The sequence below is a fragment of the Uloborus diversus genome, chromosome 8 (genome assembly GCF_026930045.1).
Source record: "Uloborus diversus isolate 005 chromosome 8, Udiv.v.3.1, whole genome shotgun sequence".
NCBI lineage: Eukaryota > Metazoa > Arthropoda > Arachnida > Araneae > Uloboridae > Uloborus > Uloborus diversus.
In genome coordinates, this window is record NC_072738.1 from 113,668,506 (window position 1) to 113,693,799 (window position 25,294).

The 25,294-nt window shown below is 31.7% G+C and overlaps 3 protein-coding genes across 3 annotated transcripts in view; all 3 read right to left on the reverse strand.

Annotated features, from left to right (window-relative positions):
- Nucleotides 1–3,058: 3,058 nt before the first annotated feature.
- On the reverse strand, nucleotides 3,059–3,985 carry LOC129228544 (zinc finger protein 239-like; the record flags this gene model as incomplete). The annotated part of the gene is made up of 2 exons (XM_054863225.1): nucleotides 3,948–3,985; nucleotides 3,059–3,548 (listed from the first exon to the last, which is right to left on the reverse strand). Coding segments are annotated over exons 1-2 (528 nt in total), but the record flags the coding sequence as incomplete, so codon positions are not given.
- An 831-nt stretch (nucleotides 3,986–4,816) lies between these two features.
- Nucleotides 4,817–6,721, reverse strand: LOC129228545 (zinc finger protein 26-like; the record flags this gene model as incomplete). Its single annotated transcript, XM_054863226.1, has 2 exons — nucleotides 6,188–6,721; nucleotides 4,817–5,953 (listed from the first exon to the last, which is right to left on the reverse strand). Coding segments are annotated over exons 1-2 (1,671 nt in total), but the record flags the coding sequence as incomplete, so codon positions are not given.
- A 45-nt stretch (nucleotides 6,722–6,766) lies between these two features.
- Nucleotides 6,767–25,294, reverse strand: part of LOC129228546 (zinc finger protein 25-like) — a gene marked incomplete at its 3' end in the record, with an annotated part of 28,755 nt that continues 10,227 nt past the window's right edge. Inside the window, exon 2 of the mRNA XM_054863228.1 lies at nucleotides 6,767–7,244. Coding sequence (XP_054719203.1) covers nucleotides 6,767–7,244 — 478 coding nt within the window. The remainder of the gene's footprint in view (nucleotides 7,245–25,294) is intronic.

The following is a 25,294-nucleotide window of genomic DNA, read 5'->3' on the forward strand; positions in this document are numbered from 1 at the left end:
TTAACTGCAGGGAAAGGAAGCAGTTTTTTTAACAGGCAAAAAAATGATTATTGATTGACAAAACTTTGAACGCGGTTGTGAATCACGGATGTTGGGAGACTCCTCGATTTCATTCTGACCATATTTTTATCTGTGAGATTAAACACATAGGTACAAGAACTAACTCAATGCGTTTACACACGGACTTTATTGATGTCTGCCATCCACACTACAACGCGCAGAGTTGCGCTTCCACTGAAACAAAAAGGCAGTTGACTACCTGTCAACAGAAGGTATTATTTTATCTGGCGCCACCTGCCAGATAAATTTCTTTACATCAAAATTTACATAAATGACGATAAATAAAGAATTGAATAATTAAAAATAGAAAACATTTCAAAGTTCTTTTGTGATCAGTTTCACAACAACGGACAAACACATGTGATAGATTTCAAACACAAACTAATCAAGATGATTTTTTTCATAGAATGACTAAAATTTTTTAAATATATTTCTAAAGAAACATTGCATCCCTACGACATGACATTCTAAAGAAAAAGAAAATTTTCTTTTAAATTCCCATTTTGTGAGGGGAAAGTAATATGACAAAAACTTAAAGAAAGAACAAAAAAGCAAGAGAAGGATTTGGGGGGGGGGGGGTAAATTAAAATTTTACTTTGAAAATACATATTACATACAAAATTATACCTTTTGCGCTCCATCTTTATAGTACTTTGTCCCATGAAAAAATACCCTTCGGCAATTTCTTCTTTCTTTTCTTAACTCAGGAAAAATGATAGTTTGCTGTTGATTGCATGCAAGTAAAGTCCGGTGATTAGAAAAGAAATACTATTATGCCATCTCTCAGCAACATCTGAAGTGCTTCAATGTGCATTCAATTTTCGCAATTACCAGTTTTTACGGAAAAGGGGAAGGCGCCATTTAAGCAGTATACACAGTCACCTGTTTTTCCAAACATATCTTTGTAACAATAATTGAGACTTGAACAAAATAACATCATGTTTGATCATTACTATTTTTGAGGCGTTTCCTATTTCATACGATCATCACTTCCCGAATTCGACAGTCCTTATCTCATCTGTCAAAAAGAACTTGTGCTGCTAAAAGGTTAAATGCCTCTCGGTTCCCCCTTCTCCTGTGCATTCTACAGAGGTGGTCAGTCTTTGTGATCCAGACTGGCTAGTTAATCAATTGTATATTAGGGTCCTGTAAGTTGGTCGGCAAGCGAGTTTCTTCAAAAAAGGGAGAAAGATGAAAGAAGGAGGAAAATATTTTGGGCCTAAAATTTTGTGAAGAAATTTATCCTAATACAAGAATATGGATTTTATTTTGTATGTGTCCTCAAATGAATTTTCAAACTCCCACTCTCACAAAATGACATTATACAAATTTCACAAGAATATGGTTTTTCTTTTGTATGTGTCCTCAAATGAACTTTCAAATTTCCACTAACAGAAAAAGACTTTTTACAAATTTCACAAGAATATGGTTTTTCTTTTGTATGTGTCCACAAATGATCTTTCAAACTTCCACTCTCAGAAAATGACATTTTACAAATTTCACAAGAATATGGTTTTTCTTTTGTATGTGTCCTAAAATGGATTTTGAAATGTCCACTTTGAGAAAATGCCTTTTTACAAATTTCACAAGAATATGGTTTTTCTTTGGTATGTCTCCTCAAATGAACTTTCAAAGTTCTACTCACAGAAAAAGATTTTTTACAAATTTCACAAGAATATGGTTTTTCTTTTGTATGTGTCCTCACATGAATTTTCAAACTCCAACTCTCAGAAAATGACTTTTTACAAATTTCACAAGAATATGGTTTTTCTTTGGTATGTCTCCTCAAATGAACTTTCAAAGTTCTACTCACAGAAAAAGATTTTTTACAAATTTCACAAGAATATGGTTTTTCTTTTGTATGTGTCCTCAAATGAACTTTCAAAGTTCCACTAACAGAAAAAGACTTTTTACAAATTTCACAAGAATATGGTTTTTCTTTTGTATGTGTCCTCAAATGATCTTTTAAACTTCCACTCTTAGAAAATGACTTTTTACAAATTTCACAAGAATATGGTTTTTCTTTGGTATGTGTCCTCAAATGAACTTTCAAAGTTCCACTCACAGAAAAAGATTTTTTACAAATTTCACAAGAATATGGTTTTTCTTTTGTATGTGTCCTCATATGAATTTTCAAACTCCAACTCTCAGAAAATGACTTTTTACAAATTTCACAAGAATATGGTTTTTCTTTGATATGTCTCCTCAAATGAACTTTCAAAGTTCTACTCACAGAAAAAGATTTTTTACAAATTTCACAAGAATATGGTTTTTCTTTTGTATGTGTCCTCAAATGGATTTTGAAATGTCCCCGCTGAGAAAATGCCTTTTTACAAATTTCACAAGAATATGGTTTTTCTTTTGTATGTGTCCTCAAATGAACTTTCAAATTTCCACTCTCAGAAAAAGACTTTTTACAAATTTCACAAGAATATGGTTTTTCTTTCGTATGTGTCCTCATATGAACTTTCAAAGTTCCACTCACAGCAAAAGATTTTTTACAAATTTCACAAGAATATGGTTTTTCTTTTGTATGTGTCCTCAAATGGATTTTGAAATCTCCACTCTGAGAAAATGCCTTTTTACAAATTTCACAAGAATATGGTTTTTCTTTTGTATGTGTCCTCAAAGGGATTTTGAAATGTCCACTTTGAGAAAATGCCTTTTTACAAATTTCACAAGAATATGGCTTTTCTTTTGCATGTGTCTTCAAATGAATTTTCAAATTTCCACTAACAGAAAAAGACTTTTTACAAATTTCACAAGAATATGGTTTCTCTTTTGTATGTGTCCTCAAATGAACTTTGAAATGTCCACTCTTAGAAAAATACTTTTTACAAATTTCACAAGAATATGGTTTTTCTTTTGTATGTGTCCTCAAATGGATTTTGAAATGTCCACGCTGAGAAAATGCCTTTTGACAAATTTCACAAGAATATGGTTTTTCTTTTGTATGTGTCCTCAAATGAACTTTCAAATTTCCACTCTCAGAAAAAGACTTTTTACAAATTTCACAAGAATATGGTTTTTCTTTCGTATGTGTCCTCATATGAACTTTGAAATGTCCACTCTTAGAAAAATACTTTTTACAAATTTCACAAGAATATGGTTTTTCTTTTGTATGTGTCCTCAAATGGATTTTGAAATGTCCACTTTGAGAAAATGCCTTTTTACAAATTTCACAAGAATATGGCTTTTCTTTTGTATGTGTCCTCAAATGGATTTTGAAATGTCCACGCTGAGAAAATGCCTTTTGACAAAGTTCACAAGAATATGGTTTTTCTTTTGTATGTGTCCTCAAATGAACTTTCAAATTTCCACTCTCAGAAAAAGACTTTTTACAAATTTCACAAGAATATGGTTTTTCTTTCGTATGTGTCCTCAAAGGGATTTTGAAATGTCCACTTTGAGAAAATGCCTTTTTACAAATTTCACAAGAATATGGCTTTTCTTTTGCATGTGTCTTCAAATGAATTTTCAAATTTCCACTAACAGAAAAAGACTTTTTACAAATTTCACAAGAATATGGTTTCTCTTTTGTATGTGTCCTCAAATGAACTTTGAAATGTCCACTCTTAGAAAAATACTTTTTACAAATTTCACAAGAATATGGTTTTTCTTTTGTATGTGTCCTCAAATGGATTTTGAAATGTCCACGCTGAGAAAATGCCTTTTGACAAATTTCACAAGAATATGGTTTTTCTTTTGTATGTGTCCTCAAATGAACTTTCAAATTTCCACTCTCAGAAAATGCCTTTTGACAAATTTCACAAGAATATGGTTTTTCTTTTGTATGTGTCCTCAAATGAACTTTCAAATTTCCACTAACAGAAAATGCCTTTTGACAAATTTCACAAGAATATGGTTTTTCTTTTGTATGTGTCCACAAATGATCTTTCAAACTTCCACTCTCAGAAAATGACATTTTACAAATTTCACAAGAATATGGTTTTTCTTTTGTATGTGTCCTAAAATGGATTTTGAAATGTCCACTTTGAGAAAATGCCTTTTTACAAATTTCACAAGAATATGGTTTTTCTTTGGTATGTCTCCTCAAATGAACTTTCAAAGTTCTACTCACAGAAAAAGATTTTTTACAAATTTCACAAGAATATGGTTTTTCTTTTGTATGTGTCCTCACATGAATTTTCAAACTCCAACTCTCAGAAAATGACTTTTTACCAATTTCACAAGAATATGGTTTTTCTTTGGTATGTCTCCTCAAATGAACTTTCAAAGTTCTACTCACAGAAAAAGATTTTTTACAAATTTCACAAGAATATGGTTTTTCTTTTGTATGTGTCCTCAAATGAACTTTCAAAGTTCCACTAACAGAAAAAGACTTTTTACAAATTTCACAAGAATATGGTTTTTCTTTTGTATGTGTCCTCAAATGATCTTTTAAACTTCCACTCTTAGAAAATGACTTTTTACAAATTTCACAAGAATATGGTTTTTCTTTCGTATGTGTCCTCAAATGAACTTTCAAAGTTCCACTCACAGAAAAAGATTTTTTACAAATTTCACAAGAATATGGTTTTTCTTTTGTATGTGTCCTCATATGAATTTTCAAACTCCAACTCTCAGAAAATGACTTTTTACAAATTTCACAAGAATATGGTTTTTCTTTGATATGTCTCCTCAAATGAACTTTCAAAGTTCTACTCACAGAAAAAGATTTTTTACAAATTTCACAAGAATATGGTTTTTCTTTTGTATGTGTCCTCAAATGGATTTTGAAATGTCCCCGCTGAGAAAATGCCTTTTTACAAATTTCACAAGAATATGGTTTTTCTTTTGTATGTGTCCTCAAATGAACTTTCAAATTTCCACTCTCAGAAAAAGACTTTTTACAAATTTCACAAGAATATGGTTTTTCTTTCGTATGTGTCCTCATATGAACTTTCAAAGTTCCACTCACAGAAAAAGATTTTTTACAAATTTCACAAGAATATGGTTTTTCTTTTGTATGTGTCCTCAAATGGATTTTGAAATCTCCACTCTGAGAAAATGCCTTTTTACAAATTTCACAAGAATATGGTTTTTCTTTTGTATGTGTCCTCAAAGGGATTTTGAAATGTCCACTTTGAGAAAATGCCTTTTTACAAATTTCACAAGAATATGGCTTTTCTTTTGCATGTGTCTTCAAATGAATTTTCAAATTTCCACTAACAGAAAAAGACTTTTTACAAATTTCACAAGAATATGGTTTCTCTTTTGTATGTGTCCTCAAATGAACTTTGAAATGTCCACTCTTAGAAAAATACTTTTTACAAATTTCACAAGAATATGGTTTTTCTTTTGTATGTGTCCTCAAATGGATTTTGAAATGTCCACGCTGAGAAAATGCCTTTTGACAAATTTCACAAGAATATGGTTTTTCTTTTGTATGTGTCCTCAAATGAACTTTCAAATTTCCACTCTCAGAAAAAGACTTTTTACAAATTTCACAAGAATATGGTTTTTCTTTCGTATGTGTCCTCATATGAACTTTGAAATGTCCACTCTTAGAAAAATACTTTTTACAAATTTCACAAGAATATGGTTTTTCTTTTGTATGTGTCCTCAAATGGATTTTGAAATGTCCACTTTGAGAAAATGCCTTTTTACAAATTTCACAAGAATATGGCTTTTCTTTTGTATGTGTCCTCAAATGGATTTTGAAATGTCCACGCTGAGAAAATGCCTTTTGACAAATTTCACAAGAATATGGTTTTTCTTTTGTATGTGTCCTCAAATGAACTTTCAAATTTCCACTCTCAGAAAAAGACTTTTTACAAATTTCACAAGAATATGGTTTTTCTTTCGTATGTGTCCTCATATGAACTTTGAAATGTCCACTCTTAGAAAAATACTTTTTACAAATTTCACAAGAATATGGTTTTTCTTTTGTATGTGTCCTCAAAGGGATTTTGAAATGTCCACTTTGAGAAAATGCCTTTTTACAAATTTCACAAGAATATGGCTTTTCTTTTGCATGTGTCTTCAAATGAATTTTCAAATTTCCACTAATAGAAAAAGACTTTTTACAAATTTCACAAGAATATGGTTTCTCTTTTGTATGTGTCCTCAAATGAACTTTGAAATGTCCACTCTTAGAAAAATACTTTTTACAAATTTCACAAGAATATGGTTTTTCTTTTGTATGTGTCCTCAAATGGATTTTGAAATGTCCACGCTGAGAAAATGCCTTTTGACAAATTTCACAAGAATATGGTTTTTCTTTTGTATGTGTCCTCAAATGAACTTTCAAATTTCCACTCTCAGAAAAAGACTTTTTACAAATTTCACAAGAATATGGTTTTTCTTTCGTATGTGTCCTCATATGAACTTTGAAATGTCCACTCTTAGAAAAATACTTTTTACAAATTTCACAAGAATATGGTTTTTCTTTTGTATGTGTCCTCAAATGGATTTTGAAATGTCCACTTTGAGAAAATGCCTTTTTACAAATTTCACAAGAATATGGCTTTTCTTTTGTATGTGTCCTCAAATGGATTTTGAAATGTCCAAGCTGAGAAAATGCCTTTTGACAAATTTCACAAGAATACGGTTTTTCTTTTGTATGTGTCCTCAAATGAACTTTCAAATTTCCACTCTCAGAAAAAGACTTTTTACAAATTTCACAAGAATATGGTTTTTCTTTCGTATGTGTCCTCATATGAACTTTGAAATGTCCACTCTTAGAAAAATACTTTTTACAAATTTCACAAGAATATGGTTTTTCTTTTGTATGTGTCCTCAAAGGGATTTTGAAATGTCCACTTTGAGAAAATGCCTTTTTACAAATTTCACAAGAATATGGCTTTTCTTTTGCATGTGTCTTCAAATGAATTTTCAAATTTCCACTAACAGAAAAAGACTTTTTACAAATTTCACAAGAATATGGTTTCTCTTTTGTATGTGTCCTCAAATGAACTTTGAAATGTCCACTCTTAGAAAAATACTTTTTACAAATTTCACAAGAATATGGTTTTTCTTTTGTATGTGTCCTCAAATGGATTTTGAAATGTCCACGCTGAGAAAATGCCTTTTGACAAATTTCACAAGAATATGGTTTTTCTTTTGTATGTGTCCTCAAATGAACTTTCAAATTTCCACTCTCAGAAAAAGACTTTTTACAAATTTCACAAGAATATGGTTTTTCTTTCGTATGTGTCCTCATATGAACTTTCAAAGTGCCACTAACAGAAAAAGACTTTTTACAAATTTCACAAGCATAGGTTTTTTCTTTTGTATGTGCCCTCAAATGTAATTTCCAAGATGAAACGTAACTAAACGTCTTTTTACAATATTCACAGGAATATGACTTGTCCGCTACGTCCATTCCCATTTTAAGCTTCAAAATTGAGCTAATGATTGAACTGTGGTCACATATATTATCTCCTGGTTGAACTCCGACCTAAAAATAGAAAACCATTTTACATTAACGGGAGAAAAAGCAAAATGCTTTCAGTTTTCAAATCAAATCAAACTTTTATTCTTCACAATATGATGAGAAAAAACATATTCTTGTAAGGAGTTGTGATTCTTGTGGAATTGCCCCCTTTCATGCCCTAGAATTTGTTTATAGTCTAGAGTACTGACGAAAATGGTGCTAAATATGATAGGGGGGTTACTGAATGAATCTGTATGAAAAGAGATTTTCTTGCTAATTGTTCCCGCCATTGAAAAGGTTTTTCTACTCAACAGTCAACTTTCCTCTTTACATAGTAAGGACTGAGTTGGAGGGGGGAGGGGGTGCAACCCCTAAGGTATTTTATTTTTTATTGTAAAAATATTACAAATGCAATGTAAATAATTTTCAAACTATTATTTATTCCGTTAAGTCCCTCAAACCGCAAGGTGAGTCAATCGAAAATATTTTTTCCTATCAGTTTGTCATAGCTTTTGCTTTTAAGTTTCTTTCACAGCTTAGCATTTTGTCACACTAAAATACAAATTGTATGTGTGAGTGTTTGTGTTTTTTACTTTTCCTGTTACTTCTGTAGTTATTAGGATCATACAAATTTTGGTTTTCATTGATTGCATAGTTTTCTTTCTTTATTTATTTTATTATTGTTATTTATTTATTTATTTTTTTGTCTTCAAACGAAATCACAGAAGGGCTATCACGCTATTAAGGATCTGTAGTGTTAGTTTGAAAAAACACAAGGTTTTTTTTTTTTTTGAAAAAGTCCAGCCCACCTGTGGTAAGGTGGGGGGGATGAAAAACTTGGGCCCCCTTTTTTTTTTTTGGTTTTTCAAAGAATCATTTCAATCTCAATCTCTATTTATACATTCTACAAAACCACTTTTACTTTTCATACAGCTATAAATAATTTTAATTTATGCAATTTCATTTAGGGTGAATCTATTTTTACAATAATCAACAAGAATTTGGTTTTCTTTGAAAAAACTCGGTACAAGAATATCATCTTTTAAAAAAATAAAAAGATTACAGGATCTAGATGAACCAGAATAAAAATCTTGACAACTGTTGTTAATTCTTTTTATACCAATAAGGGTTGTGAGGGATATATTACAGTACTGACTTATTCTTAATAATTAAAACATTTGTTGTCGATTTAAAAATAAACGGATATGCTTTCATGCAAGGTTGGCCAGGTTTTGGACACTACGGTAAAAACACTGGTTTTTACCGTCCTGTCTAAAACCCTTGTGTCCAAAAATATATTTTTAGAAAAATTGTATTCAGGAGAAAACATCAAAAACAGAATAAAATGTATGAAAGTAATTTTTTATATTGAACATTTATTCAATGAGAACATTCAACTTATTTATGCGGCTGATTTCAATTTAGTTACATAGAAGTTGAATTCTTGATTAAAATTTCAATTTTGTATGCATGAGTTTACTTTTTTTTTTTTGATATTAGTAACCAAATTTAACTATGTTTATGTATGTGTGCAAATGAAAGCAGGGTTGGCAAGGTTTTTATCATCCTGTTAAAAACCCTTGTGTCCAAAAGTGTCCCAAAACTACTGCTTGAGAAACTATATTTTGTGAGAAAATATCAAAAACAGAAGAAAATGTGGCTTTTTTTTTTTTTTTTGACTATTTAATATATTTATTCAATGTGAACATTCAACAATAAATATATATGTAACTTATTTATGCAGCTGATTTTAATCTAGTTACATAGAAATTAAATTCTTCATTAAAAATTTCAATTTGCATGCAGGAGGTTTTTTCCCCCCAGAAACCAAATTTTTTGACATTTATGCATGTGTGCAAAAGTGTTCGAAATGTAGTGCAATAATGGCTTAAATACAATAATTACAATTTTTAGTAATTACAGAATGTATTATAGTAAAAATATGAACTAAAAAAAGATTAGCACAAGTTTTATAATATAAGTGTTTAATCATCAATTCCCTGTTTTTTAATCAATGATTTAAAAAATAATTTTTGTTAAAATATCACGTAAAACAAATTTGCCAAAAAACTCTAAAAATTAAGCTTTTTTTTTGTAACTAAATATTGCTCATTTAATAACATTCCTTTGAGTTATAAATGGAACGAAATTAGTTGTCTTAGTATTGTTGTGAATTTCCTTTCATAACTCTACCAACAGTTACATAAGAAAGTTTTTATGTAATTATTGGCAACTTTTTTAAGTAAAATATTTTTTAAATAAACATTTTGGAGAAAAATATTTTCAAATACTCATCAATTAAACCCCATTAATATCTATATTTATGCATTACAAATATTGCAGTAAGTACGAATTGATTAGATTACACCAATTTAGCTTTAGCATAGTTTTGGACAGTTTAAGACAGTTTTGGACGGTAAAAACCACCTGTCCTGTCCTAAACCAGTTTTGGACAGTCCAAAACCCAACCCCTGCTTTCGTGGTGGGTAACGTGTTTCGATTGAAATTCAAAATAAAAATTTTAAGGGTAATATAAGTAAAACCCCTGTGTTAGATCATTATGCTAGGAATGTACTTTTATATTTCCATTCAACTACCAAAAAGCATCCTGAATTCAATTAACTATTACTATGAACAGAATGTTGAATTTATTTTTTTAGAAGTACATTAGTGTTTTCATAAAAAAGAAAATAAAGAAAGGAATAAGAAAGAAAATGGGGAAAAATGTTTGGAAACTACTTTTGTTCAGAGGGAGAATTTGGAAGTTGTACCAGTGGGAAAATTTAAGATCTGAGCCTAGCATATTAACATCTTCTGCAATATCGCAGCTAAAAAGGATTTAACTGCCCATTAATAACTGGAGAATAAACTCTGGGATGTTTTTCTTTAAAACTTCTCTAAAAAGTCACTCGGAATGTTATTTTTTAACCAATTAAAAAATATCTAATACTCTTCAAACAATTACACTGTTCTTTCTTGATTGCATCATTTTAGGGCACAAACCATAAAACCCAGCTTTTGCTCTACAAAAGCTAATAACTCAAAAAGCAAAAGATAAAACATCCTGTAATTTCAGATTTTTATTCTGTTCATGAATAACAGCACATTCATAAAAAAATTGAGACAAAAACCTTTTTAGTTGATAAGCATCAAGGTACCAATACATTTTACTAAGATTTAGAGAAAGCTTTTTTAGGACAGCTTAAAATGTATAAATAAATCCAGCAATATTAAATTTAAGACATTTTTTTTTTCAACAATGCAAATACTAACAATTTTCAGCAACATACTACAGTAGAAGACCGTTATAACGCATACCTTGGGACCAGAGCTTTTGCGTTATACAGGTTTTTGAGTTATATAGATCATTTCACAAATTTTGAAACTAATATTCAGAATATATCTATATATTAGTACTTCAGAACGAGTTTTAGCTTCAATGAGTAGTAAAGCACTAATGTTACTATTGGTCATTCACAAATAAATATGTTTCACAATCAAAACAAAGAGAATTATCCTGCACTTCTGCTTCATGGTTTGCATAACAGCTGCATTTTCAAGAGCCATCTGGTATTTTCTGTTTACTGTGAATAAAAATTTTCATTTAAAAGCTTTGAATTAAGATGGAAAGATGAAAAACTGTTTCAAAATTTAATTTACAATTTTTATGTTTGCAAAAAGAAACAGATGGATTTTTTAAACTTTAAAACGTATTGTTTACTTCTGAAAAGTTGTGCGGTTTGTAGAGAATTGCGTTATATAGGTCGGCATTATAAAGGTATTCTACTGGACTACTTTGACTCTTTCTGCCAAGAAACCAAAAAATATGTAGACTATACCCAACAGGGACAAAAAATAGAAAAATTCTTGGGACCGAAATGTGTAGGACAAAGAGAGGTATGTCCTAAATTTAGTTTTGAAGTAAATAAAGATTGAATACAGACCTTCACGTGATTAACAAAAAAAAAAAAAAAAAAACTGCTTTAATACAAAAAGTGTTCAAAAATACAAAATGTAAATTAACACACAAAAGAATCAATGACAATTCCTGAAGAAATACACTTCCAAAAATTCTCTAATGAGGAATAATTGTGTGACATCTGAGCCTGTGCTGCATCATATCAGATATCAGGGGTGGCTACCGGGGGGGGGGGGGCAGGATGTGACATTGAAACTTTAGAGGGAGGGATATTTTCAAGGGGTTTTGATCTTATTTTAGAGGAGGTACGTTTTGTAGAATTTGACCCCCCATTCTACTTTTTAATTTTTATAATATCCCAAGTGTCATATCTGGCAGCATTGAACAGCACTCAACAGATGGAATGAAGAAGTGAACTGAATTGATCGGCCATGTTTAATCTCACGTGTGTACTTGTTGTGTGCATTTTCAATCTTGTTCCATGCTCTTGTTCCTGTTAATGTTTCTATTTTAAATGACCTTTGAGAATAATGCAATGTTATAAACAGGTGTCACCTCTCTTCACACAACTATATACATAAAAGACAAGGGGGGGGGGGGGTTTCCTTAAAAAATCAAGTTTTCGACGGATCTTTTTCAAATTTGGCACAGAGGCTATTTGATGCTCAGTTATTTTACATAGGCTAGTTTTCTTTCCACTACGGGGGTAACACCTAGATAGATGGTTTCTCTTTTAAAAATCTAGTTCTTTGTCAACTATTTTCTAAATTTGACACAGAGGCCTTTTATACTCAGGAATTCACATAAGGTAGTTTTCTTTCCACTACGGGGCAACCACCCTGACAGACGGTTTTTCTTTAAAAAAAAACAGTTTCAGTCAAATCTTTTCCACCGCCGGCACAGATGTCCTTTGATGCTTTGAAATTCCTCAGCTTTCCTCCCGCGATAGGGTATTAATGTAAAATTCTCAAAAATAAATAATGATAATAGTTCGTTCTGGAGTGGGGAAATCTGTTATGCATGAAAAGAGATATCTACCGTTTCTAATTGAAGCTGATGCTGTATACACAACATACTTAATACAAAAAATACACCGCCAGCTCAGTCATTCCATCCAAGGACTGACTCATCAGCCCAGAATAGGAAGTAACAGAGCAGGAGGTGGAATATCTCCTAAGGGAGCCAAGAGTACGAAACAAACTGGTGGCTTATATAGAATTAGCACTGACCAGATGAGTGACCGAGGCAAAGATTTGGTTCAACTTAAATATTGAAGGCAAGGCATGGTAATTTCAGTAAGGTACCGCCCTATAGCCAGGCCAAAGGCAGAAATAAAAGTGATAATTCTATATTACACCAAGTCTATATTAGCTACTAGTTTGTTTGGCACTCTTGGCTCCTTAACCCCTTAACGATCGATAATTTTCAAGAAAACGGACATAAAAGTGTCTATCTTTTTTAAAGAAAATGATATAAAAATAAGTGTATGAACAACATGTGCATTCAATTTTTCATTTTCAATATTTTTTTGATTGAAATTTTAAAAAAAATTTAAAATTTTATGAAAAGTCAACAAGCAAGCAGCAAAAATTTAAGAAATACGTCTTTAAAACATAAAAAAAAAGAATTTCATTAATCTTTTGTGTAATTTAAGTAAAGATGAGAAAATTTTTCTTGTGTGGTAAATTTCAAAGCTTGAGATACAGAGGCCATTGTCACAATGTGGTAAGTTAGTACCAAATTTCCTTTCTTCAACTCTGCAATTACATTTAAAATCTGCAATTACATTTAAAATGGACTGGTGCTGCCATTTAGTGTATAAAAAGAGAAATAAAATGTATTCCGGGCAAAATAAATGAATTGGTTTTAATAGTTTCGTCACGTTAATATTGTACACCCCAGTACGGCAATATCACGAGAGCGAGCGGGAAGGGGTTAAGAGGTTTTCCACCTTCGGCTCAGATACTTCCTATTCTGGGCTGATGACTGCTAACAGACACGAAACTGCAGTCCTTGGATGGAATGACTGAGCTGGTGGTGTATATTTCTGCCTTACAGCTGGCTATAGGGCGGTAACTTACTGAAAACATACTTAATATTCAGAATCACATTCTCAAAAACTGCCAAATAAAGATTCAAAAAATCAAAAGAATTCAATGTGTTTAATCACTTTATTGAAGTCATGATTTCATCAGGCTTATGTAAACTAACAAACCCTACTATTTTACTTTTTAAAATACTACGCTTGTTTGATATAATTGTGTTTTCAATTTTTTCGTACTTACATTCAAAACATATTCATAGAATCAAAAATATCATGTTCAGTTGGTAATCATCTCACACACGTACTGTTACTTCATAATTACGAAGGGAGGGGGTAGGAGGCAACTTCTACAAAAAACATAAGAAATAAATTGTAACTGGTGTTACAGAAATGATTTTCTGTGAAAATTTATATTATTTATGTTTATTCAGGAGTGCCCCTCACCCTCCTCAACACCACAAAGAATAAGAAAAGTCCAAACACTTCTACAAAATTCAACAGAGCACAAAGCACCATGACCCCCCCCCCCCCCCGTCGAGGACACACCTGATTAAACGAACAGAAAATCTACCGAAACATCACAATGTATTTGAACACTATCACAATATTTTACTGCCCATGCATCGCAATGTTAGAATCAGCACAGGGTGGCGACAGAAACTGTGGGAAAAAATTTTCCCTGACTAAGTTCACCAAATTTTCCTGATTTACGTTACCAATGATAATAGTTCCCTTGCTTTGCCCTACTTGAAAACCATTGCATATTAAATAAAATGCAGTGTTTAAAACATTTTAAGCTGTTAATTAAAAGTATATTTTGAAAAGATGCTAATTTTTTAGTAAAAATAATGCATTAAATTATCTACAGAGAAATGCTTATAGGAAATCTAAAACCATTATACTTGACTTCCAGTAACCAGTTAACATAATAATTCTAAAAAATTATTACAAACACTCTTAAAAAAAATATCTACTCATTACAAAACTAAAAAGTTTATACATAGAAATAATTTTTAACAAAATTTTTAAACGGTATAATTATTGCTGCAAGAATTTAAAAAAAAAAAAAATATCTATGTACACAATGTAACTCAATTTCAAATGATTAGAAATATTTATTGGGGGGGGGGAATCTTAGATTACTTTTGTAACAAACATTGAAATGCAAAAAAACAATCAATTTCAAAATGTATTTATATGTATAACTTGGTTTTAAAATGAAAGAATTTTATAGTCTGAAAAAAAAAACCTTCGTATAATCTGAGGCGACAGCGAATAATACGATGTCAAAAAACAAAATTGATTCTCATTCAACATCCAATATTAGCAATTAACTTAAAAACGCAAAATAATATTTTTTAAGCTTCTATCTGTATTAATTTAAAAAACAAAGATTTTTTCTTGAAATCGTGATTACAGAACGCTTATTACTTCAGGACAATCGGTAAAGGCAAGGGAGCTAAGGAATTAATGATGGCTTCCTCTTTGCCTGTAGGGTTGTTTATATTACGTAGCATGGAACTCGTGAAAGGTAAATTTGAGCTACGTAAAATAAACAACTCTACAGACACAGAAGCTATAACAGGAAGTTCATTCTGTGTTTAATAAGTTAAGATTCAATACTTTGACAGTGAAAAAAAAAGATGCACAAATATGAGGCAGTGTATAATCGCACCTCATTCATTTTACTTTTTTCTCAACAGATAATTGGCAGGAGACTCGTAGGAAATTAGGGTACTAAATTTTGCAAAGCAAAAAAAAAAAAAAATTCTTCATTTAATCAATTTTCCCAGAATTTTTGTTTTTTTTTTTTAAAAAAATTCCCTGATTAATAAGTTCCATGACTTTTCCTTGATCTGTCGCCACCCTGCAGCAACATCGGCGAGCACCAATGACAAGAATGTGGTTTTTTTCAGAATGTATCGTCAAATGTGTTTTTAAACATTAACTCTCAGAAAATGTCACCCTAATCACAAGAATATGGTTTTTCCTTAGTGTGAATCCTTAAGTGCTTTTTCACATTAGAACAATCAGAAAAAATCTTTTTACAATACTCACAAGAATATGGTTTTTCATTAGTGTGTATCCTCAAATGTGTTTTTAAACTTGAGCTCTGAGAGAATGTCTTATAACACTGACTACAAGAATATGGTTTTTCATTAGTGTGTATCCTCAAATGTGTTTTCAAATTTGAATTAAAAGAAAATGTCTTTTTACAAAACTCACAAGAATATGGTTTTTCATTTGTGTGTATCCTCAAGTGCTTTTTCAAAGACGAACTATCAGAAAATGCCTTTTTACAGTACTCACAAGAATATGGTTTTTCATTTGTGTGTATCCTCAAGTGCTTTTTCAAAGACAAACTATCAGAAAATGCCTTTTTACAATACTCACAAGAATATGGTTTTTCATTTGTGTGTATCCTCAAGTGCTTTTTCAAAGACGAACTATCAGAAAATGCCTTTTTACAGTACTCACAAGAATATGGTTTTTCATTTGTGTGTATCCTCAAGTGCTTTTTCAAAGACGAACTATCAGAAAATGCCTTTTTACAGTACTCACAAGAATATGGTTTTTCATTTGTGTGTATCCTCAAGTGCTTTTTCAAAGACGAACTATCAGAAAATGCCTTTTTACAAAATTCACAAGAATATGGCCATTCATTAGTGTGTAAATGTAACAACAAATGGCTCTTCCAATATCTTTTATGAGAAAATGTCTTTTTACAGTAGTCACAAACATATATTTTCCCTTCAGTGCACAATGTTTCATGCACATTCGAGTTCGTTTTTACAGGAACAGACATCTCCAATTAATTTGAAGATGATTTTTCACATAAAGCAGTAGCTCAAAGGCAGAATCTAAGATAAGTTCAATAATAAACCGACGCACACCAAACAACAATTACACAAACACTATATGCTTCGTCATATTTTTTTCAGTCCAACTTCTAAACTGCGAAATTTTACTTAAGTACAGCAAATGTCTCTGAGAAAACATGGATAAAATATTTTTTTCTGACCATTAGAGAATGTTCATTCATGAATTTCTTCATTCATTCATGAATTAGAGAATTTTCATTCATGAGAATGTTAATTCATCAAGGTTACGGACTTTTATCAACAAACAAATGAAAACGTCAGTTGTCAAAGGCACCTCTTTCACGATGACTCTAAATTTATGCCTTAAGAGGCAAGTTTTCATAAAAACATATAAATATGACTTTTGTATCCTGAAATTAAAGGGACCTCCTGTGAGAGGTGTTTATACACAGGCCATGTTCAACAAGCATTCTTGGATTCAAAATTCTGGTATAAAATAATAAAATATTATTTCACACTACAAAGAAGTGTAACGATGAATGTCCTCTTTCAAAAGAATGTTCAGACAGCATACCTGCACCGAAAACTCTTAAACGTTTGAAAATCACTTGCATGAAAACTGAATCTCCTGATGTCTATGGTGTAATGTCCAGTTTAAAGAGCCGAACTGTGCACAAAGAAGCACCTACATGCGAAAAGAAAGCATCTTAAAATATTTAATTGTAATCAACAGCAGAAAACTTATTTTAATAAAAATTTTTACATTCATAATCAAAACACAGCATTTAATTTGTTGAGTTACGGGGCAAATTTACAAGTGTAAGTCATTAAAAAAGTCACAACACATAATAAAAAATAATTTTCCACTTGGAATTTTTTTAATTTCTTTTTCCATATTATCTTAAATAATGTTGATGCACCCATCCTATAGTTTTATCTTAGCCTGCATTCCAGCTGCATTGATGTCACTGGGTTGCTGTCTCATCTAGAGTTGAACTTCATGTTGAACGTCGTCGTCATCTGTTCAAGATGGCTCCAGTACTACAGCATCCATCTCACTGTCGAGACCTGTTCCCGCGCTCTTTCCATTCGCTTGGTTCAGAGAAACATTTCCTTGGAGGCAAACTGTTGGCAGATGGTGATGACATTCAATGATGTGGATGAGACAGCATTTTGAAGTAGGGGAGAGCGGGGTACTTTGTCACAAGTTGAATTTGGGAAAATTGTGAGAGCAGAGATAAATTTTACAACCAACTCAAGCTGCTCAAGGTCACTGCCTTAACTGCCAGCATTAACTTTGAAAATCAACAAATTCTAGAAACAATATTAAAAAAACGAAAGTTTCACAAAAACCTGTGTTTTAAAATAGAAAACATGTTTTTCTGTTCAAAACATAGTTTACTCATAAAGTAAAGTGCTAAGTTGATTGATATGAACAATTGCTTAGGTAATAACTTTTTCATAGTATTAAACTCAAGTTTCACTGTTTTTCATCAAACTGCTTTTAAGCAATCTTTTAGCATCAGTTTTAGAGGGTTGGTGATTTCCTGAATTGTACACAGTACAAAGCTTATGGAGCTGAGATACAATGATATTTTCCTTACCTCTTACAAGGACGTAGCCAAAGGGGGGAGGATCCATGGGTTTCGGACCCCCCCCCCTTTCCCGAAGGACCACTGTCTGCTTTTTGTCAGTTGTTGCTCCTCACGTCAACAAAAAATTTTCAAAAGAGAAAATTTTTTATGAAACCCGGTATTTTCCCCTTAAATATTCTCATTAATCGGCAATTTTCCCGCATCCGAGTCAATTCAGAACACGAGAACCTCGTGAGATACAGTTCCCTCTTGCCGCCTGTTGTTATGTCGCGTACTCTGTCCGAAAATGACGAATTTCCATTTCTTCTTTCAACTGAGCTGGGTTGTGACCTTGAAATTCAGCCTCTTTCCCTTGATCCGCAAGATTGCCATCGGCAAATAAGTATTTGAAAACAAGTATTTATTGTCACTTTTGCCCTTACCCCAGTCTCATTGGCGTGATTTTCTTCCTTTTTTTTTTCTTGACTCTTTTCCCGTTTGAACTTGATTTCCTAGACACATGCTGACGAAGGACAGCCAGAGTGGGGTGCATCTCTGGTGAATCAGTAATTGAAATTCCTATTATTTTCTGTTTTAGCACAGTATTTTTCTACCACACACTTATAGGAAACATATCCAGAATAAATTTGTAATCAGAAGAAAATTAAATTTACACAAACTAGGTAAGTTGTAATTCCCTTTTTTAAAGTTTTCTTAATAATATGAGCAATTTTATGTGTTAATGTGTTTTCCCATTTAAAATTAAGTTCAGACAGCAACGAAAACGAAATTCTGTACATTTCGTGTGTTTGAGGATGAGAAAAAATGAACATTAATTAATTTATTTTTGCTCTTTATATTTTTGGGATGATTCATTTCAGATTCATTTTATATTTTGATTGATAATCTTATTTAAACTTTTAGTTTACTTTAACAATAATCTCTTTGAACATTTGTGTCTTATTTTTAGCTCAAGATCACATTGAGAAACTTCTCTCTCCTTTGGAGAAACAAACTGGATTTTTTATGGATGTTTTCCACCCAATATTTAAACATGACCATGAAACATCTTAAATGCCCAAAAAGAATTTGTGTTTGAAGGTAAAATAAGTGAAAAATTTGAAGTTGATGCAACGAAATTACTTTTCGCTGTATCAAAATCTTAAAAAACGAAGAATGAAATTGAAAATTACTCGAATATTTTACTGTGATCAGTTTATGAAATTGCAATTTCGGCCATATTAACACATGTAATTTAAAAGTAATTATTTGAAATTCGTACTTTTATATCTTACTGAATTGTGAGTTATGGTACCAAGAGAAGAGCTGTTAGTCATTTTTAACTGACAAAAACAATCTTTCTCCGATGGTGTTCCGTTTTTCAAGAAAAGCATATTTGTATTTGCCTCATTGGAATAAATTTTCTGATTGTTATTTACTGCCTTTGTACTGAGGAATTATTTAGTAAGCATTTATGCATCCATCATTAGTAAATTGTGAAGGTAGCGTTAAACGTAACAAAACGGACATGTGCATTTAACTATAAATTACCTGGTGAAAATTTCTGCTATTTACTGCGTTACAAGCAAATAATTTTTAAAAAAGGTGAATGGGAGGTAAATTTTCTTGTGTCTTTCACTTCTATATTAGTTTTTTTTTTTTTTTTTTTTTTTTGAACTCTTAACTTCTTCAAATTAAAATTACTTGCTATTTCTTGCACTAGAATATATTTTACTAACATCACATAAAAGAACGAAAAAAAAAATCAGTACCTACGTTATAATATATGATCCCATATAGCACACTTCGTCTGAGCGATGTTCCAGCGACGTCGCAATGTCCCATTCACGTCACATCACACTGCGCTATTAACAGTACGTCGCTGCAATATTACAAGCAAACGTAGCTGCAACATCTTGATGCGACATGCTTGAGACGTTTTCCCCTCTCTCCGAACTAGTACACGCATGCGCAAAATGAAGAACTTTGCCAGCGAGTGCTGATTAACTGTGACTGTAAATTTTTTAACTGATCGATTCCAATGTGTTTGTTTTTCTGTGGTATTTCCGCTATGATTACTGATTAAATGAGAAAGTTCGTAAACTAATTGTACTATTCTCTAATTTACTGCAAAAAGTTTTTTTGAATAATACTTAAAAAATCCAAATTCATAGCTTTGTTATGGAAGGATATTAATTTTTTCTATGCCTTGTGTTTTAATGTTGTCACACGTGTGCTGGTTTATTTTAAACTTAAGCGGTTAAGCTTCTCATCAAACATTTGATTTTAAAATTTTGAGTTTTAGTAGGTGATGGATCGTCTTCGATCCATAAAAAAAGTTAGCTAATAGAATTTGAATGAATGAATTGTTGGTTTATAGAATTCTTGCTATTTTATTCTATATCATGTTGTTCGTTAAATATAATTATTGTTATTTGCTTTCACTATCATTTTTCTTGATTTTTTAAAAGTACTATGTTTACAAAACTCAAAATTCTTATTTTAAATATTCTATACATTCATCTATGGCTTTTCTTTCTTAAGACTTTATTCATGAGTTATGTTAAATTTTATATTCATTACTTTATTTGCATAACGTATGATGAAAACAATTACTCACCAATGTGTATTTGCTTAGTCTTCAATATTTAAGCACACATTAAATATTAACTTTTCTGCGCTATACAATTCAATTCAGAAATGGATAGCGAAAGAGGGTAGTAGTGTATTTTCTTACTCTCTCTGCCGTTGTATCTTTTTCTGTCTTCTTAAGCAGTCCCATTCCTTTTGTCAGCAGTTAACTAATTATAGTTGGTACAATAAACTTAGAATGATAAAGCATTCATTATAAATGTCATGAATTCAGACTAATTTAAGTATGAATAGTATTGATTTATATCTCTGTATTGTGCTGTGATTCCATCTATTGCTAGATCCTCTACCAAGTACCAAGTCATGCTGACTTGCAGATATTAAATTTAAAAGTAAACCCTAATATCTTTAAAATTCTCTTTATTTTCATGTATCTCTGTTTAAAAAAGCTTATATGATTGTGTCAAATATAGTTTTAAAAAATCTTCAAGTTACTCGAGACAATTTCAGTGTAATGACTGACATATAAGATGTAAAGTCCTAATAATTGCACAAAATTGTACATAACTTTAAAAATAATCAGGCTCATGCAAGATTATGTAATCCAAAAAGTTATTTTCATTCAGAAAAATAAAGATTTAAACCATATTTTTAAAACATAGTTGAGGTTTCCCCAATTTGTCTATTGTGAACGGCATTAACTTTTCAAATTAAAGATTCAAAATAGTAAAATTATTGCTGAAAATAGGTAGCTTTGAATTAATTTCATGTTTGATATTTATTGTACTTAATAAACATTTTGCTCATTTATAAGACTTATTTTATTCATGGTCTATCTTTCTTATTTGTTGTGATTTTAAATAAAATATGCATATACTTTCAAGATTTTGAAACAATGCACAGAAAAATGCTCTGCTACATACAGGGTAGGCTTTCTGCTGGCAGAAACCAGTTTTTGCCATGCCATTGGCAGAAACTGGTAAAAACCGGCAAAAACTTAAAAGCGTCTTCAATAACTCAAGTAATCGCTAAATGATATTCATTTAAGTAAACAAAAAACTAAATTTCATTTCATCATTTAAAAAAATAAAATCCTATGTTAGTGCCCTTGATTTAGTTTGGAAACTAAACTTTTCAATTGCAGATGCTTGTAATGTTTGGATTGATCTAACAAAGGACGAAAAATCAAATGGGTGCTTAGGGGAGAGACATACAGAATTAAACAGGCATTACTTAGTGTAATATGCTTGCTTGTATCATATGCTTATGTATCAAGTACTCCTGCCTTCCCCCCACCCTACCCACTCTGGAAAATGTTGAAATGGTGTACCTTAAGTTATATAATCATTTCCGATGAAAACTTACAAATTTTTTGAGAGTCCTTAAAAAGTCCTTAATTTTCACTTTTAAAAATGAGTATGAACCCTGATGTACATATCAGCAGCAAATGTATCTGCACAGCATCAAAACGTACCCATGCAAGCGTGCGTCTATATTATCTATCTATGTTGACAAACCTTGTAAACTGACCCACCCTGTGCAATCTAAAAAAGTAGAAATTATTTCCAATTACCTTGATATTGAAGATGCGTTTTATGAACTAATAGTAATATTTCCTTCTAATTATATACAGTAAACTCCTGATTATCCGCGAGTCATTCAACAATCAAGAACATGTATTTTTGTAGCAAGAAGCTTAAGCCAATGGCTGTTTTCTTCTCGAAAAATTGCAGATTTAAACTCATAGTTGTTTATGTTTTATTATTTATTGATTTGGTTATTTTTTACACTTTCTTCATCCTGCATGCCATTGTTATTTATTGATGTTCAGTTCTGTTGTGCAAAAATATAAAAACATTTTTATTGTGCTGCATATATTTTCACAAAACAAAATAGTGAAACCTGTGTAAGTTGACCACTTGCGGTGCAGTACTTTGGTGGTCAACTTAGACAGGTGGTCAACTTATAGAGGGTAGTAACAAAAACTTTTTTTTTTGTCATTTCTTCCCCCATGCATTCATTTTTTAACTAATTGGAATACTTTAAACTCCATTTCATTGTTTAACATTACTTTAAGACAATAAGTAAAATGGTTTAAAATATTTTTAGAGATTATTTACCAGAATGACGCGTAAATTATCATACAAATTCAAAATGTCTGTAAATCGATCGAAGAAAAAAAATGTCTCATTGCTTATGAAAAACTACTGACTTGACATGAACAATTCCTAAAAATTCATAATAAGTCAAAAGTGACTTAAATTCTTTTATTTTTTTTCTTGTACATTTGTAACAATAGTAATCTACTTTTCAACAAAATAACTTCTTAATGAAGTTTGGCGCATTTTCTGGGACTTAACATAAACCCAATGTTTTTAGATAGAAACATAAATATTCATTGGTGTTTTTAAAAATGTTTGGTTGCTTATTTGATGCATAACTGATTACACTTTTAGTACAATCTAATGCTTTTGCCAAGTGGTCAACTTACAAAGGGTTTTTTACAATACTCCAAACCAAAGCTGGTGTATATTAGTGGTCAAGATAGAGAGGTGGTCAAGTTACAGAGGTTTTCCTTCATTATATAAGATAGGACTAATTCCGTTCCTGACAAAAGCGGTCAATTTAGACAGGTGGTCAACTTTACAGGTTTTACTGTACTATGTATCAACAAAGCTATGTTTGTCAGCAAGAATATTTTTTACCTTTGGTTGTCCCTCTCTATAGCCTTTTAGCGGTTTGGCCGCGATTTTTGATATCCACTGCACTTGTGCCTCTTAATTCCTCATATAATGGGAGTTTACTGTACAGTTGAACTTAGTTAATGTGAAATGCTAGAAACTCCACAATTTGTTCGATTAGCTGTTATTCATAACAGTTGCATAAATAAGTGAAATAGTGAAAAAAACAAATGAATATTGTCTTTAAAAAAATGAATTACTACTATTCATTATTGCGGTATGAACATATCTGTTAGTTATTAAGATTTTCCATTTTTTGAAAAGAAGGATGCTAAACAGTGGAGGAACAAGTGATAATCCGCATAGACACATAGAAAGTTCCGAGAAATGTCCACAGGCAACAGGTATAAGGGCTTTATGCTCCATACAAAAATATTTAACGTATGGTTGACTTTTTAGTCGTACAAAATGATGTATAATTTCGACAAAAAAATGGCATTTATCAGCAAAAGTTTTCAGAGGAGGGGTCAAAAATTTTTGTTTGTCTTAGCCTAAACTTTCATTTGAATGCATAAGATTTTCAATTTAATTATGTACAGTGATGTTCCTATCATTTTTTCTGAGAGTATACTCCCAGTAATCAATTATGCACAATATGTGTATGCGATCATATGCATAATATGAAAATTTTTTAAGCTTGAGGGTATAGGATATATGTGTTAAAAACGTTTGAGAGTATACGCGTACTATATGGAGTATACCCTAGGGGGGCACCACTGATTATATATAGGGGACCCTATCTGAACACTCGCTAAAGTGAGCACTGGCCTGAAACATAAATTTTTGGGAGGTCGGAACACAAGATAGTCCCAGAATACATGTGCATTATCCAATTTTCTCCTATAAAGAACACGTCCATAATCCAAACAGTTTTGCTTGGTTCCATGATTGTTTCAAACCAACTTAACTAAGAAAATATTCGTTTTAACCGAGATTTTGTATCAACCGTGAATATTGGGAATTAAACAATATTTTTGCATTAATATTTTATTATTGGGTCTAAATGCTACTAAAATATATATATCGTCACCTCAGAGCAACAGTAGGATATCTTAGTATTATTCCTGGGATTAGATTTCTTACTGTTGCTCTGAGGCGACAATATTCTCTTGCTATATTATTTTCTATTTTTTAAATTGAACAATCACTATTCGTATTCAACAACCAGGGGCATGCACAAAAATTTTGGGGCCCATCACAAATGACTTTCCCGTTACCCTTTATGTTGTTTATCCTTATTTTCATCCCTAGTTTAAAAAATATTTTGCCAACAGGTGTCCTCCCCCCCTTTGCAGGCCCCTGCAATAACTAATCTGAGTTTTTTTTTTCTTTTGTACTTCTTAAGTTAGTGCGTACTAACTTGTATGAATTGTTTGTGTTATGTGGGAATTTAAATATTTTGTTTGAAAGGTTAGCTATACAATTTTAGCAAACATTTAGAATTAATGTGAATGTTACTTGATGAAAAATACAAAATTTTTGTTTTTTCCCAATAAATAAGAAGAGATTTCAGAAATTTTTAGCTGGGAGCTGTCACATTTCCTCATCAATATCACAAGCCCAATGAATGTGCATGTAACTGAAGTTGGACAATTCCACGTGTCCAGATCATCTCTGGGCTGTCGCATTGGGATGAAAACATCACACTGTGACAAAACATACATGTTGCATTGCAATATAACAGAAGTTGGACAATTCCACGGTGCCAAAACATCCCTGGGCTGTCACATTGCGACAACTCATACATGTCGCATTACGACGTAACTGAAGTTGAACAATTCCACGTCTTCAGAATATCCCTGGGCTGTCGCATTGCCACAACCCATACATGTCGCATTGTGACGCAACTGAAGTTGGACAATTCCACATCTCCAGAACGTCTCTGGGCTGTCGCATTGCGACAACCCATGCATGTCGCATTGTGACGCAACTGAAGTTGAACGATTCCACGTCTCCAGAACATCTCTGGGCTGTCGCATTGCGACAATCCATACATGTCGCATTGCGACGTAACTGAAGTTGGACAATTCCAAGTCTCCAGAACGTCTCTGGGACGTTTCTGGAATGTGCCGTGACGTGCCCGAGACATTACAAACGTCGCAGTGCGACGTATTTGCTACGTTGCTGAGATGTGACTGTGCTATGTGGGATATGCTTTCGAGAA